At 41.8% G+C, this 14,435-nt stretch overlaps 1 protein-coding gene across 9 annotated transcripts in view; it reads left to right on the top strand.

The window, feature by feature from the left end:
- ABCA1 (ATP-binding cassette A1) overlaps window positions 1-14,435 on the top strand; it is a 380,643-nt gene that overhangs the window by 67,574 nt on the left and 298,634 nt on the right. For all 9 annotated transcript variants that reach the window (XM_089432768.1, XM_089432767.1, XM_089432762.1 and 6 more), the window contains 2 exons: window positions 7,175-7,346; window positions 7,963-8,045. In XM_089432768.1, coding sequence (XP_089288894.1) covers window positions 7,175-7,346; window positions 7,963-8,045 — 255 coding nt within the window. The remainder of the gene's footprint in view (window positions 1-7,174; window positions 7,347-7,962; window positions 8,046-14,435) is intronic.

The raw sequence follows: 14,435 nt of genomic DNA, 5'->3' as shown, positions 1-14,435 counted from the left end.
ACAATACCCAAGGTGGAGGGAGTTGCTGCCAATGCGGATTTCTAGCCAAGGAATCTTGATCGGTGTCATACGATTGGAGTGGGGCAACTTGGTGTTGGCAAGAGGATTTCCAGAAGGGAAATCGAGACTCAGAGGGAGTCGAACCAATAACTTCCAGACAGGAAGTTGAGAGACTTGGAAGAGTCGAAAGAAGAGCAGCGAGATGGCCGTGAATGGACTGAGAGATCATGATAGGTTGGACGGTGCATCCAACTTCGTGGTTTGGAAGGTCAGGATCTTGTCCATTCTAGACAGATATCGCATCAAGGACTCCGCCTTGAAAATAATAGTGATCCCAGTTGACCCAGGTGAAAATGAGAAGTATGAGGAGGCAATGGCCAGGGCGAAGTGCATCATCCTTGATGGGGTGAAGGATCATGTGGTGCCGCATATTGCCAAGAAGGACATGACAAATGAGATGTGGGATGCCCTGAAGAAATTGTACCAGCATACTTTCGTGCAGAGGAAGATGTTACTTGAAAATCAGCTGCGGTCATACCAGATGCAGAAGGGAGAGCAGATAGATGTCTTCCTCGGTTGATTAAAGGAGATCTGTGACCAGCTAACTTCCATAGGGGCCACGCCGGATCAGGAATTGATGGTGAGGATTGCATTGAACACGGGCTCAGAGGATTGGGAGGTATTTGTCCAGAGCATACTGGGCAGGACGAGCTTTCCAGATTGGGAGGAACTGTGGGCAGCTCTTCGTCAAGAAGAGATCAAACGGGTGACCAAGGCAGGGAATAGCGACAAAGGGGTCAGAATCAAGAAGGAGGAAGAAGAGGATGCGACTTTAGCATCTGCGGGAATGCAGGAGAAAAGAAAAAAGAAGGACCTCTCCAAGGTCAAGTGTTTCCACCGTGGGGAACAGGGTTGTTTTGGAAACCAGTGTCCTAGGAAGAAGAGTAAGGGAGAGGATTTTGAGACCAAGGTACAACGAGGGTGGAAAAAGAAGTCGAGGAGGATGACGATTGTGCCATGAGTGCTCATTTGCCACTTGAGAAGAAGTGGGGAGACATCGAGCTGTAGTCAGACGGACTACAGGTGATGAGGGGCAGGATCCTTGAGGTACCCAACCTTTTGGATTATACGTTGCTACAGGAGCCCCGTAGAGGAGTAGCAGGACTGGCGGATATCAGTAGAGACGGATGCAGATGGAGTGATAAAGAGTGCTACAGTGCAGGAGTCCCGGGACAACGTGAGGCTAGCAAGCTGCATCAATGCAAGAGGCACAGGAATATTGCACCAGTGCAGGATGGCACAGAGAGGTGTGCAACGTTGTGCGAGATGCAGGGAGTTGTTGCAGCAGCGCAGAGGTCAGTAGAGGGAGCTTCAACATCGGGAGTGTCTCTATCCTGACAGGGATGTCAGAGTTGGGTGGATCAGTTACTTATTTCTTGGTAACTGAGTTGCAGTGCAACAGTTAGTAGTGGCAGTGCTATGGGCAGCACGATGCAACATGATGAGAGGGGGATGCAGTGCAGATGCAATGTTGGGAGTAGCACGGATGCAGAGGGAGCGGCCGTATGGATGCAACAGTGCAGAGGATGTTGGGCAGGGAGACCTAGTATCAGCACAGAGACCGGTGTTGGATAATTAGGGTGATACTTAGTGTGGAATATTACTAGAGCACAATCCTCGCTAACAGGGAGTGTTGATTTGGGGTAGCATCGGATGTGCTCTAGCCATGAAAATTGGTGCAGAGGCTAAAGCACATGAGATCTCCAAGACCCAGAAATTGTTTGGGCAAATTCTAACCGGTTTAGAAGATATTAAAATAATTGATATTTTTAATGGAGTTCTTAAGTTTAAACTTAGGAAAAATAAAATATTAATGGGTATTAATACAAAACCGGGTTAGAATGTTCCAAAAGTCATGGATCAAGCCAAATCTAATTTTAGTTGTTGATTAGAGATTTAATCTCGGTTGTTGATGGATCAATGAGAAAAGTATAGGAAAAGGGTTGAGGGTCAGTTGGAGAACACACCAGAGTGATCAATCATACTATTCTCTAGAGCGGGGTTTGCTAAGAGAGATAGAATTAGTGATCAACAGTAAGGGGCAGTGAATACATAGCAGAGAGGTAGAGTTAGTACTAGAGGGACAGCGCAAAGCTCGAAGAGGTTGATGCAGAGGCAGTTGGGTGTTACGCAAAGGCAACCAAGAGAGTCTAGCGTGTGAGACGCAGAGGGTCTAGGGGTTGATGCAGAAGCTCCAGAAGATGATGCAGAGTCTGGCAGAACTGATGCGAGGCCAAGGCGTAGCGTTGGGAGGATTTCGTGGGACAAAGTGGGTGTTGGTGCGTTGGTAGGGTGATGCAGAGTAGTCGAAGCTGCAATTGTTGCTATGGGATCGTTCATCCGGTGATTGATGAGTCAGAATATTTGTGTCCGAGGAGAGGTACTACTACCAAGGGCATTCTTTGTTGGGTGAGCCATTTTTGGCACCCTGGTTGTATTATGAAAACTGCATAATAATAAAACCCTCTGAATAGCTGCATCAATTTTCTCGCGTTGGGTTTTTCCAGGGACATTGGTCCAAAAATAACGGTGTCACTTGTGTGCTTGTTTTCTTTCAGTTGATGATTTGCAGATGTTGATACTGTACTTGTGTTTATTTTCAGTATTTACATGGTAAATAACTTGTTAAGTAATTAAACAAGTAGGAAGAAATAAACCAGATTGTACAGGAAGAATTTCTAACGGGTTAAACTTAGAAATTCCAACAAAGAGCATAGATCATCTCTAAGAAGATGATACATGAGATCAATTGAAGACATGCTGCTTCCACTGATTCTCCAAGGTGACTCCTTCACCTATCATCATGTTGCACCTCACCGTGTTGCACCATGCTGCAACCATCATCACAATGTTGGGCCTCATGACTGCTGCACCTAATGCTGCACTGCGGTCCCATGTGCCATGGTTGAATCATGTTGTCATACTGCATGTCTCATGTGCTTGCAACACCATGCCCATGCTGTCCACACTTGCCATGCTGCACCATGCTTGCTGTTGTCCATGCTTGCTGCTGTCATGTCACAGCTGCTGTCCCACTTTGCTGCCATGTCATATCACAATCTGCTGTCCCACTTTGTTGCCATGTCATATCACAGCTGCTGTACAATGTCTGTTGTCCTATGTCATAGGGCTGTCCCATCATAGTTGTTGTCCCAACATAGTTGCTATACCTTGCTACTGTCCTATGTGACTTTGCAGCACTATCTAGCCTGCTTGTCCATGCATCTTGGCAACACCATGTACCCCAACTGTCTATTTACTTTGGTGCACTAGTTTGCAACACCATGTGACCTTAGCACTGCTGTACTAGTCGCCTTGCTTGCTGAGCAACACCATGTACCCTTGCTACCATGTGATGTTTGACCACGTTGCACTACTACACTGCATCACTGGATAGGGCATCACCTTACAACCCTTATTTTCCATACAAATCAGCAAGGCAGCGTTCTAAGGACTACGGTTAAGCAAGGGAATAACCCTCTATACCTACACTATTTCTTTAGGCCTTGTTTAACTGCGGTTAAGGCCACACTGTCCCTTTAGCTCCTTCACGCTGTTTAGGGCAGCTTCCACGCTGTCCTTTTGGTCCTTCAAGTTGCGGCTAAGGTCACGTTGTCCCTTCAGCCCCTTTACGTTGTCTAGGGAAGCCTCCACGCTGTTCCTTTGACCCCTTATATTGTGGCTATAACTCCGTTGTCCACACAGCTGTTCCTCGGCCTAATCTGCCCAGCATTATGCACTTGGAACAACCCTTACCACACTGTCACCTACAACAAACCCTCACTGTGGCCCATAAACTTGACTGTGTTAGGGCTGAATTAGATCAACATTTAGGGCTGGATTAGACTAGCATTTAGGGTAGCCTTTAGGTCTGCGTTAGGGCACCCTTTAGTTTGCATCTAGGGTTGCATTCCATTTGCGTCTAGGGCTGCCTCTTTTCCTCCGACGTCTAGGGCTTCCACTCCTAGATTTCTCTTCCACTAAAACTCAAGACAAGTGGAGAGAGAAATCAAGATAGAAGTGTGTGTGAGAAATGACTCTCAAGTCATCTCCTTTTATACTAAAACGTTGAGCACGTGTGGGGTTTATTTGGTTGTTGGCCGACCTTGACGAATTGTCTTATAACACAAATAAATTCATAACTCCATGAATACTTATCAGAATTGGATGATCTTTAGATCAATCCTACACCTCTCGATGAGAGGGATCCAAGAAAAATATCAGCGGCCATAAATAAGATGACCCACATGGAGTTTGGCCCTAGTTGCCAATTTTAACACTCCCTCTCAACTAGGGAGAACTCCATCCGCTGATCCATATGTCTGACTGTACTATCTCTGCCATCAGTGCCCTGCACCGCTCTGCTCTGACTTCACCCTTGACGAATTTGAAGAGGGATGGGGAATCCACTGATCCTTTTGTCCTTTCCCAACTGTCTTCGGTGATTGCTCTTTCACTCTTGCTTGGGCTTTGTCTTCACCTCAGCTCTGATACCATGTTAAGTTTAGGTATGTTCTATGCTTAGAGCAATTTATTTCAATTTTCATAGTTAACTCAATATCTTTTCTAGATTAGCAATCACATCAGCATTAAAGTAAACTGCAGATAGAGCATAAACATAAATCGCAGAAGACAAGCCAAGAAAAGAGGACACAAGATGTGGTGCTAGCTAGGGACAAATCCCAATGTGGGGAAACCCTTGATCAATTCTTTTTATATGTTCTTCAATAGTTCAGCAGAGAGAGAGAGAGAGAGAGAGAGAGAGAGAGAGAGATAGTACATTTACAACAGAAGTCAACACTTTGACTTATCTAGATAAGAGCACAGATCATCTCTAAGAAGATGATACATGAGATCAGCTGAAGACATGCTGCTTCAACTGATTCTCCAAGGTGACTCCTTCACCTATCATCGTGCTGCATCTCGTCATCATGCTGCACCTCACCGTGTTGCACCATGCTGCACCCATCATCACAATGCTGGACCTCATGACTGCTGCACCTAATGCTGCACTGCAGTCCCATGTGCCATGGTTGAATCATGTTGTCATACTGCATGTCTCATGTGCTTGCAACACCATGCCCATGTTGTCCACACTTGCCATGCTGCACCATGCTTGCTGCTGTCATGTCACAACTGCTGTCCCACTTTGCTGCCATGTCATATCACAACTCCTGTCCCACTTTGCTGCCGTGTTATATCACAACTGCTGTACAATGTCTGTTGTTCTGTGTCATAGGGCTGTCCCATCATAGTTATTGTCCCAGCGTAGTTGCTATACCTTATTGTTGTCCTGTGTGAATTTTCAGCCTATGTAGTCTGCTTGTTCATGCATCTTGGCAACACCATGTAGCCCAGCTGTCTATTTACTTTGCTGCACTAGTTTGCAGCACCATGTAACCTGAGCATTGCTGTACTAGTCACCTTGCTTGCTGAGCAGCACCATGTGCCCTTGCTGCCATGTGATGTTTCAGCATGCTGCACTACTACACTGCATCATTGGATAGGGCATCACGCTACAACCCTTATCTTCCATACAAATCAGCAAGGTAACCTTCTAAAGACTGCGGTTAAGCAAGGGAATAACCCTCCATACCTACGATATTTCTTTAGGCCTTGTTTAACTGCGGTTAAGGCCACACTGCCCCTTCAGCTCTTTCACATTGTCTAGGGCAGCCTCCACGCTGTCCTTCTGGTCATTCAAATTGCGGCTAAGGTCACGATGTCCCTTCATCCCCTTTACGTTGTCTAGGGCAGCCTCCACACTGTTCCTTTGACCCCTTATATTCCGGCTATAACTTCGTTGTCCACACAACTATTCCTCGGCCTAATCTGGTCAGCATTATGCACTTGGAACAACTCTTACTTACCACGCTGTCACCTACAGCAAACCTTCACTGTGGCCCATAAACTTGACTGCGTTAGGGCTGAATTAGATCAACGTTTAGGGCTGGATTAGACCAGTGTTTCAGCCTTTAGGTCTGCGTTAGGGCACCCTTTAGTGTGCGTCTAGGGTTGCATTCCATCTGCGTCTAGGGCTGCCTCTTTTCCTCCAATGTTTAGGACTTCCACTCCTAGATTTCTCTTCCACTAAAACGCAAGACAAGTGGAGAGATATCAAGATAGAAGTGTGTGTGAGAAATGACTCTCAAGTTATCTCCTTTTATACTAAAACGTTGAGCACATGTGGGGTTTATTTGGTTGCTGGCCAACCTTGACGAATTGTCTTATAACACAAAAAATTCATAACTCCATGAATACTTATCGGAATCAGATGATCTTTAGATCAATCCTACACCTCTCGATGAGAGGGATCCAAGAAAAATTTCAGCTGCCATAAATAAGATGATCCACATGGAGTTTGGCCCTAGTTTCCAATTTTAACAAAATCCCTACCAAAGAGTTTCGTGTATCCCATGCAAAACATGGTATATCATGAATGTGGAATTTGTGGAGGTAATACCACCGCCACACCAAACTAGGAGGAAAACCCCCTGTTTTTTGGCAAATATTTGTTAAAGCTCAAATTATATAGATGTATCTTTCTAAGCTCAATTGATAACCAAAGTTTTATAAGTATTTGCTCTAAAGATGATCAAGGATAATTCACATGAAGCTTTTCTAGACATTTAAATCCCTACCAAAGGGTTTCGTGTATCCCATGCAAAACATGGTATTGTGAATGTGGAAAATCTAATAAGATGGCACACAAAGAAATGATACTTGTAGTGCATGCTACTAGATTAAATTCCCATTAATAATCATTCTTGACTAAAAATTAATTGGGCATAATGACTTGAATTGAGTTAATTCATCACATCCTACAAGTAATAGACCAAACCCCTAAGAGAAGCTTGTACTTTTTTTGTTTTTGTTTTTAAGGAAATCTTCATGGGGAAACCCGAGGGATGCTTCCCCACATTCTTGAATGGCATCCCTTGTACATCTGTCAGCATAGACTAGTGTGCCTAACGCAAGGGGAGTTTGTTGAAATTTTGGAAATCTGACTTTAATGCATATTCTGCTGATTCCAGTCACACTCACTATTTGTGTCACTTTGGTTCTTATTATCTTCACCTAAAGTAATTGTGTTATTTAACTCCTGTGGTTTCAGGTATATTCGGAAGGGCATGTTTGTTGAAGTTGGGAATAGTCAGATCTCTCCCAGTTTTGAAAAACTTCTTAAGCTTTCATTTGTTGCTGGCGAGCACTTGGCCTTTGCACCGGACACTGTAGAGACAAGAAAAATGTTGAATGTTTTGTCTTTGCGCTTCCCACTTTTAAAGGTAATTTGGTTCCTGTAATTGCATGCACATCTTCTTGTGATGGGTCTCTACACCTGGGATAGTCAATTTACTGTTTCAATGCTCATCATTGTGATACCTCACCGATAGCCTCCTTAGTAATACTTAAAAGTTGTCAAAGGTACTGTTTTAAGTTTTAGCTAAACCTGATTTGGATTTACTAGACTATTATTTCTAATGTTTCCTCTTTTAAAGTTATATACAAGATCTGGGTGCCCTCATGTTGACTTAGTTAGGAGCATGTTGATGAGTCGCTGGATATTTTGTTATAATGTGATGATATGTATTGCAATGATTTTTTAATTGTTATTGTGATGGGAGGATGTCATACTGCACTGCATATTTGTCGATGTTTTTACTTGAGTAGTATCATATTTTATCTAATTGTACAGTTTCAGTCCACTTTGTCATCATGGGATATGACATCTTGAACTGTGTATCCGTTACTGTTTTCTGCTATATAAGTATCAGTTGTCTTTATTGCAAACTCAGTTTACATATCTCAGATTTTATCCTTCATAAATTCCATCGACCTTTCTGTAGGTTTCAAGGAGATTTCCTTTTGGTTTCTGCATCTTATTTTTGCATGTTTATCTAGTTGGTTGCGAGGATATACAAGGATGAACTCGAAGTTGAAACATATATACGGTCAAGGGAATATGGAACACATGATTTTATCAGGTATGCAGACCTTGAATTCATTCTCAACAACTTTTATGTTTTAAATTTTCACTGTGTTTGGAATTGTCTAATGTTCTACAAAACCTATTGTTTAGCATTTATTGTCTCTTCCTCTCCCCCCCCTCCCTTTTGGTTGTTAAACTTGGTTTAAGTTTTGACTTTTACCATATTGCATCCAAGTACCTTTATTAGGTATTATTTTGTTTCAGAAGAAAGTGATTTTTATATTAAAATTGAAAATACAAATGGCAGAAAGTAATCATAGCAACAGACATTGAGACTTCATTGAATGTCAATGACAGCATTTCTATGTGAGTAGCCAGAAATGTTTTCCAATACTCACAAGTATCCTCTGGGGATGTAAAACATCACTTAGAGATCAGTCATACTCTTTAGCAACTCTCTGATTTTTTTTCTTATTTCTTCTGAGATTCATGGATTCCTGGTTCATTGCTTGAATTATAATCCATTGCATCAGCAACTGAGTCAGAATCCAAAAGCTTAAGGAGTTCAACTTGAAATATTGTCCCAGTTCTTAAAGATGACTGATTTACTGCTGTGTTGCCGGATCTGCCACCTCTTTGTGCAGGATCCTTGGATCTGATCGAGAATCCAGATCTGCCAAGATCCATTTTGGAAGGGGATCCCCTGGAGAAGGAAATGGATCCTGAGCTCATAAATGATAAAACAGATCATATGGAAAATGAAATGGATTCCAAAACTTCCATTGCTTTTTTTCTCACTGATCCTTAAAAAATCGATATTTTAACGAAAAAACTTCCAAAACTCTAAACTCCTAAAGGTTTAAACCCTAATCCCTATTCCTACTCAGGATCCGATTTATCCTTTTGTCAAGACCTGCTCTTGAGGTCTGATATATCAAGGTCTGCTCTTAAGGTCTACTCTCTTAAAGGTTTGCTTGCAAGGTTTTATCTGTTGTTATGGTCAAGGTCTGCTGTCAATGCCTGATCTATCCTTATGCGATATGCTATTGCTCACTTTATCATAAGTGCTTCAAATGATTCTTGAACTGTCGCTGCAATATATATTCTGGACCGATCTTACTGAATGGATTTCAATTCCTCTGGCCTTTCTGTCTATTGAACTGACCAACAAATGGAAGCAACTTGGCTTATTTAGTCTTGCCATAAACTTCAAGAAAAGTTCTTTATTCTCTGCTGATATGGACTTGCGGATGTGGCTCACAAAAATGCTTTTATGACATGCTGCATGTTCATGCTGAAATGGTCTTCAAAATTATTGATAGTCAATGATGGTTATAAGTTATCAAATTATCAATGATGTTACATGGATGGCTAATAGACATCTGCATGAGAACTCTCTTTTTTGGGTTTGGGTATAACGTATAGCTCTACTCTTGTGATTCTTGAATGGTTTTGATACATGGCTCATTAATTATTAAAAAAATACTTCTATATTTTGCTTTTCTTGCTGTTTTCCAAAATCTGGTGGATCTGTATCTGTATCCTGGTCAGTAGTAACTTAGATTTACTGTAACTTTCTTCTCCTTTGTACTGCTGGGATGCAGACTTCTACTGTCTACAATATCCTCATATTTTAACTTTATGGATCCTTATTTGGAACTGTTTCTGCTTTCTGAAATATAAACAACTGCATTCTGTACTGTGCTAGCCTTGATCTCCATAGGGAGTTGTTTCCTTCCTTCTTGACAACCTACTTAGGCTGTATAAAATATTTAGAATCATTTCCTTTTTTTGTGCTCAATGTAATACTTTCTTTCTCTGATACCCCATTCCAATTTTTTAACATAGCAATTCTTTTTCTGATCCTCCAGATCACACAAAGTGCAGTGGAATAGCATACTCAAGAAATTATTAATTTTTTCTAGATGTAAGAAATAAGGTCTCTTAATTACATTTTCCGGGCAACAACGCCAAAATGTCTAGTCACTAAGTTGCTTTATATAAATTATCAATCCGGGAATCGTAAACTGATGAAGTGTGGTGCACCATATGTGCTTAGTTAACCTTTTTTTTACTTCGTTGTTTTATAGTTTATGTTGTTTTTGGGGGTTTTGTTTCTTATGTTAGAATCTAATTTCTAAAGAAAAGAGAAAATGAAACAAATCAAAACTTTGAACAGTTAGATTAATTTAAGCCGGCAAAATATTTAAGAAAAGAAAGCAAGACAAATAAAACTGCTGCAATTTAAACTAAAGGCAAAAGTAAAAACAAATCAAGTCCCATTCATAACTTCACATATCGCCAATTTCGTTCTTAAGGAACTAAAAAGACTCAATGAGACATGAACTTATGTAATGAGTATTCTACTAAGCAATGAGTATTCTCTGATACCCATTCCAATTTTTTAACATAGCAATTCTTTTTCTGATCCTCCAGATCACACAAAGTGCAGGAGAATAGCATACTCAAGAAACTCACCAAGAGTGAGGCCTTCAAGCGGTTTCAAGAGTTCAAAGCTCTTGTGGAGACCCAAACAGGTAGGAAGATCAAGGTCCTCAGGTCGGACAATGGAGGGGAGTATACCCTTGGTGAGTTTGTTGATTTTGTGCTGAGGCAGGCATTAGGAGGGAGTTAACAGTTCCTTACAACCCCCAGCAGAATGGGTTGCAGAGAGGAAGAACAAATCCATTGTAGGGGCTGTCAAAGCCATGCTTCATGATCAGGGGTTACCTTTATTTTTGTGGGCAGAGGCTTGCAACACTGCTGTGTACTTGCAGAACAGGAGTCCACATCTTGCCTTGGGGAATGTGACTCCAGAGGAGGCTTTTTCTGGGAAGAACCTGATGTTGGACACTTTCGTATCTTTGGGTGCCTTACATATTCCTATGTCCCCAAGGAGAACAGGGCCAAGCTAGAGCCCATTATAGACAAGGGCATCTTTGTGGGTTATAGCGAGACCTCGAAAACTTATTGGATTTATATTCCTGCGTAGAGGAAAGTGGTTGTTAGGTGGGATGTGAAGTTCGAGGAGGAGAGAGCTTTCAGGAGGTATGAGAGTTAGAGTATCCATAGTCACCAGACCCTTAGGAGCAGCTGAGTCAGTCACAAGGATCTAGTGGTCAGGGATCAGGAGGTACATCGATTATAGTGTTAGGTCCATCAGTGAGCAGTGGCTCTCAGAGTCAGGTGGGTGGTTCTTCGGGTAGCATGCAAGGCAATCCACAGAGCAATTCACTGGGTAGTCCACTAATGGGCAGTTCGCATGGTACTTCAGCATCTAAAGGCATAGATTTAGGCATGAGGTCAGTGGGCAGGCCTTTAGGAGTTCAGGCTTCTGATGATGATGAGGATTCTTTCACTCTGGTGGGAGAAGTATGCTCAGGGAAGAGGAAGCTCAAGTGGCTTCAAGATACCTTGCGCGAGGCCACATCTGTTGCTGGGCCAAAGAGACAGGTTAGAGAGAGTAAACCCCCTGAGCAGTTCTGTAGTTACATGGCATTGGTAACAAGCATTGTTGACTCCGAGCCTTCTAGTTATGAGGCAGCCAGCCAACAACTCTGGAGAGAGGCCTTGATGGAGGAATATTCTTCTATTATGAAGAACAATGTTTGGGAGGTAGTGCCGAGGCCTGAAGGTAAATCAGTTGTTACTTCCAGATGGCTCTACAAGATAAAGCATGTTGCAGATGGCAGCATCGAGAACAATGCTCGATTTGTGGCAAGAGGGTTCGCATAGGTAGAGGGAGTTGATTATGAGGAGACCTTTGCTCCCGTAGCTCGGTATACATCTATTCGCTCCATTATATCGTTTGCAGCAGAGATGGGTTGGAAGATCCACCAGATGGATGTGAAGACCGCATTTCTCAATGGCTTCATTCAGGAGGAGGTTTATATTGAGTAGTCGCAGGGCTTTGAGGTGCATGGGAAGGAGTCCCATGTATGCAGATTGAAAAAGGCACTCTATGGCCTGAAGCAAGCTCCTAGAGCTTGGTACTCTAGGATTGATACATACTTGTAGTAGTTGGGTTTCACAAAGAGTGAGGCTGATCCGAACCTATACTTCATTGTGGTGGGTGAGGAGCCTCTCATTCTGGTGTTGTATGTTGATGACTTGATCATCACTGGTGCATAGAGACTTATTGAGGGCTGCAAGAGAGATCTTGTTTTAGAGTTTGAGATGAAGGATATTGGCTTGATGCATTATTTTCTGGGATTGGAGATGTGGCAGGAGGAGGGGCATTTCTCCCTAGGACAAGGGAAGTACATTGTGGATATTCTTAGCTGATTTCACATGGACGACTGCAAACCCATGTCTACACCTATGATCACTCACTGGAAGAAGCTTCACGCTTTTGATTCTGAGTTGGTGGATCCTACTCTATACATAGTACATACAATTGATTGGTAAATTGATTATTTGGTCAATAGTCGACCAAATATATGTTTTGCAGTTAACACTATGAGTTAGTTCCTGTGTGAGCCCAAGAGAGTGCACTGTGTGGTTGCAAAACACACATTCGTCGTTACTTGCAAGGGACTGTGGATTTTGGTATGGATTATAGACAGGGTGATGGAGTGAGACTGGCAGGGTACACGGATTCAGATTGGGCAAGTTGTGCTTCAGATAGGAAGAGTACTTTCGGGTGCTGTTTTGGGTTGGGCTTGGCTGTTGTGTCATGGATCAACCGGAAACAACAGTTAGTTGCATTGAGCTCAGCTGAGGCAGAGTATATGGCTGCCAGTTTGGCTAGTTGTGAGGCCATATGGCTTCGCAAGATGTTGTTTGGTTTATTTGGTCAGGCATTGAGACCTTCAGTAATTTACTGTGGTAATCAAAGTTGCATAAAACTCACAGAGAATCCAGTTTTTCATGACAGGTCAAAGCATATTGAGATCAAGTATCACTTCATTAGAGACTATGTCCAAAAGGGAGCTCTCAAGCTTGAGTACATTTCCACAAATGAGCAAGTAGCAGACATTTTCACCAAAGCCTTACCATGGGGCAAGCATGTCTACTTCAGAGACAAGATGGGAGTGGTGAGGAACACTTTCCTCTGTAAGAGGGAGTGTTAAAATTTGGGTACCAGAGGACAAGTGGTTCCCTAAGGCTTTGATCTTTGGCCTAGGGAAACATGTCCAAATTTATTTGTACTTTTCTCCTAAAGTGACTTTATAAGTGGTAAAGTCAATTTAATTTAAAAGTGACTTTATAAGTGGTAAAGTTACATTCTAATTTAAAAGTGATTTTATTAAAGTCAATGAAGAATTAGAAAGTGAAAAAGTGACTATGGAAATAAAATGCTAAGTGGGTCTTTATTTAAGTGGGTGAGTCAAAAAATAGAAAGTGAGAATTAAGTGCACATTTATTTTCATCCCTAGATCTAAATGAATCTCAACCATTAGAACTTAGAGTAACCCAAAAGGTTATTTAGAGAGTGAAAGGAGAAGAGAAGAGAGAAAGATCAATTCATTCTTTCATGAGCATTTGAGAGAAAGATAAGGGAGAGCAAGGAGAAAATTTCTGAGCAGTAAGTGAAGGAGAGCAGCAAGAAGACATTTCAACAAATCTGGGCAGCAACATTTATTGGCATGCATCCCAAGGCAAAACTGTATAGCAGGATAGAGGCACAAAAATCGAGGAAGAGGGACAACAGCAAGGGCATGAATTTTGAGGCAGGTTTTGAGCATGATTTTCGAGGCAGGCCGTACATTTAACGCTGTTTTGTTGCTGAATTTTTTTCGTTTTGGCTGTTTGTTGATTGGCACGATTTTCGAGGTGGAGTTCAAGCACGGAAATCGAGATAAGTTGTAATTTGTGGTTGCTGGAATTTTTACTGTGTATTTCAGTTTCTCTGTAAAAGCATTTTCAGAAATAAAGAAGAGCTCTCAAACTGGTTTTCCCCAAGAGTTGTAGGGGGTTCTTCTAGGGTTACATTGACAAAAAATCACCGTGTTATTTTCTGTGTGTGGATGTCATAATTTTGCTGTGTTTTATTTTTGCAATTTCAACAGTTGTGAAATCTCTAAATTTGTGTTTTCAGAAAATATTGTCATTTCTAGATTTTAGAATTTTTATGATGCTTGGATTTAAAACTAAATGCATGGAGTGATAAGGAAAACTGATAACCAGAGTGGAGGTTGAAATTTCTTCAATGCTCTTCCTTGCTGTTTTTTTACATGAAGTAACTTCTAGCACAACACTTGTTTCGATAGGTCATTTCATTCAATGTCTTTATTTCTCTTCCATTATAGTAAGTAGAAAGAGCCATTTTGGCCAGTGGAAGGGTGGTTTATATTTATTGTGTATTGCATGCATTGCCATAGACAATTGCATATCATTCTGGCTATAATATCAGGTATTGTGAGTGTAGGTACAAGCCAACTTTTCAAAAGTCAGGGTTTTCAGGGCATAGGTGTTAATTTCACAGTTAAATTTGCGAATGAAA

This window comes from Pinus tabuliformis, chromosome 5_1 (genome assembly GCF_031772625.1).
Source record: "Pinus tabuliformis cultivar Carrire ecotype Pingquan chromosome 5_1, CPIR1, whole genome shotgun sequence".
NCBI lineage: Eukaryota > Viridiplantae > Streptophyta > Pinopsida > Pinales > Pinaceae > Pinus > Pinus tabuliformis.
The sequence above is the reverse complement of the archived record's forward strand: the minus strand, read 5'-3'. Positions and strand labels throughout refer to the sequence as shown.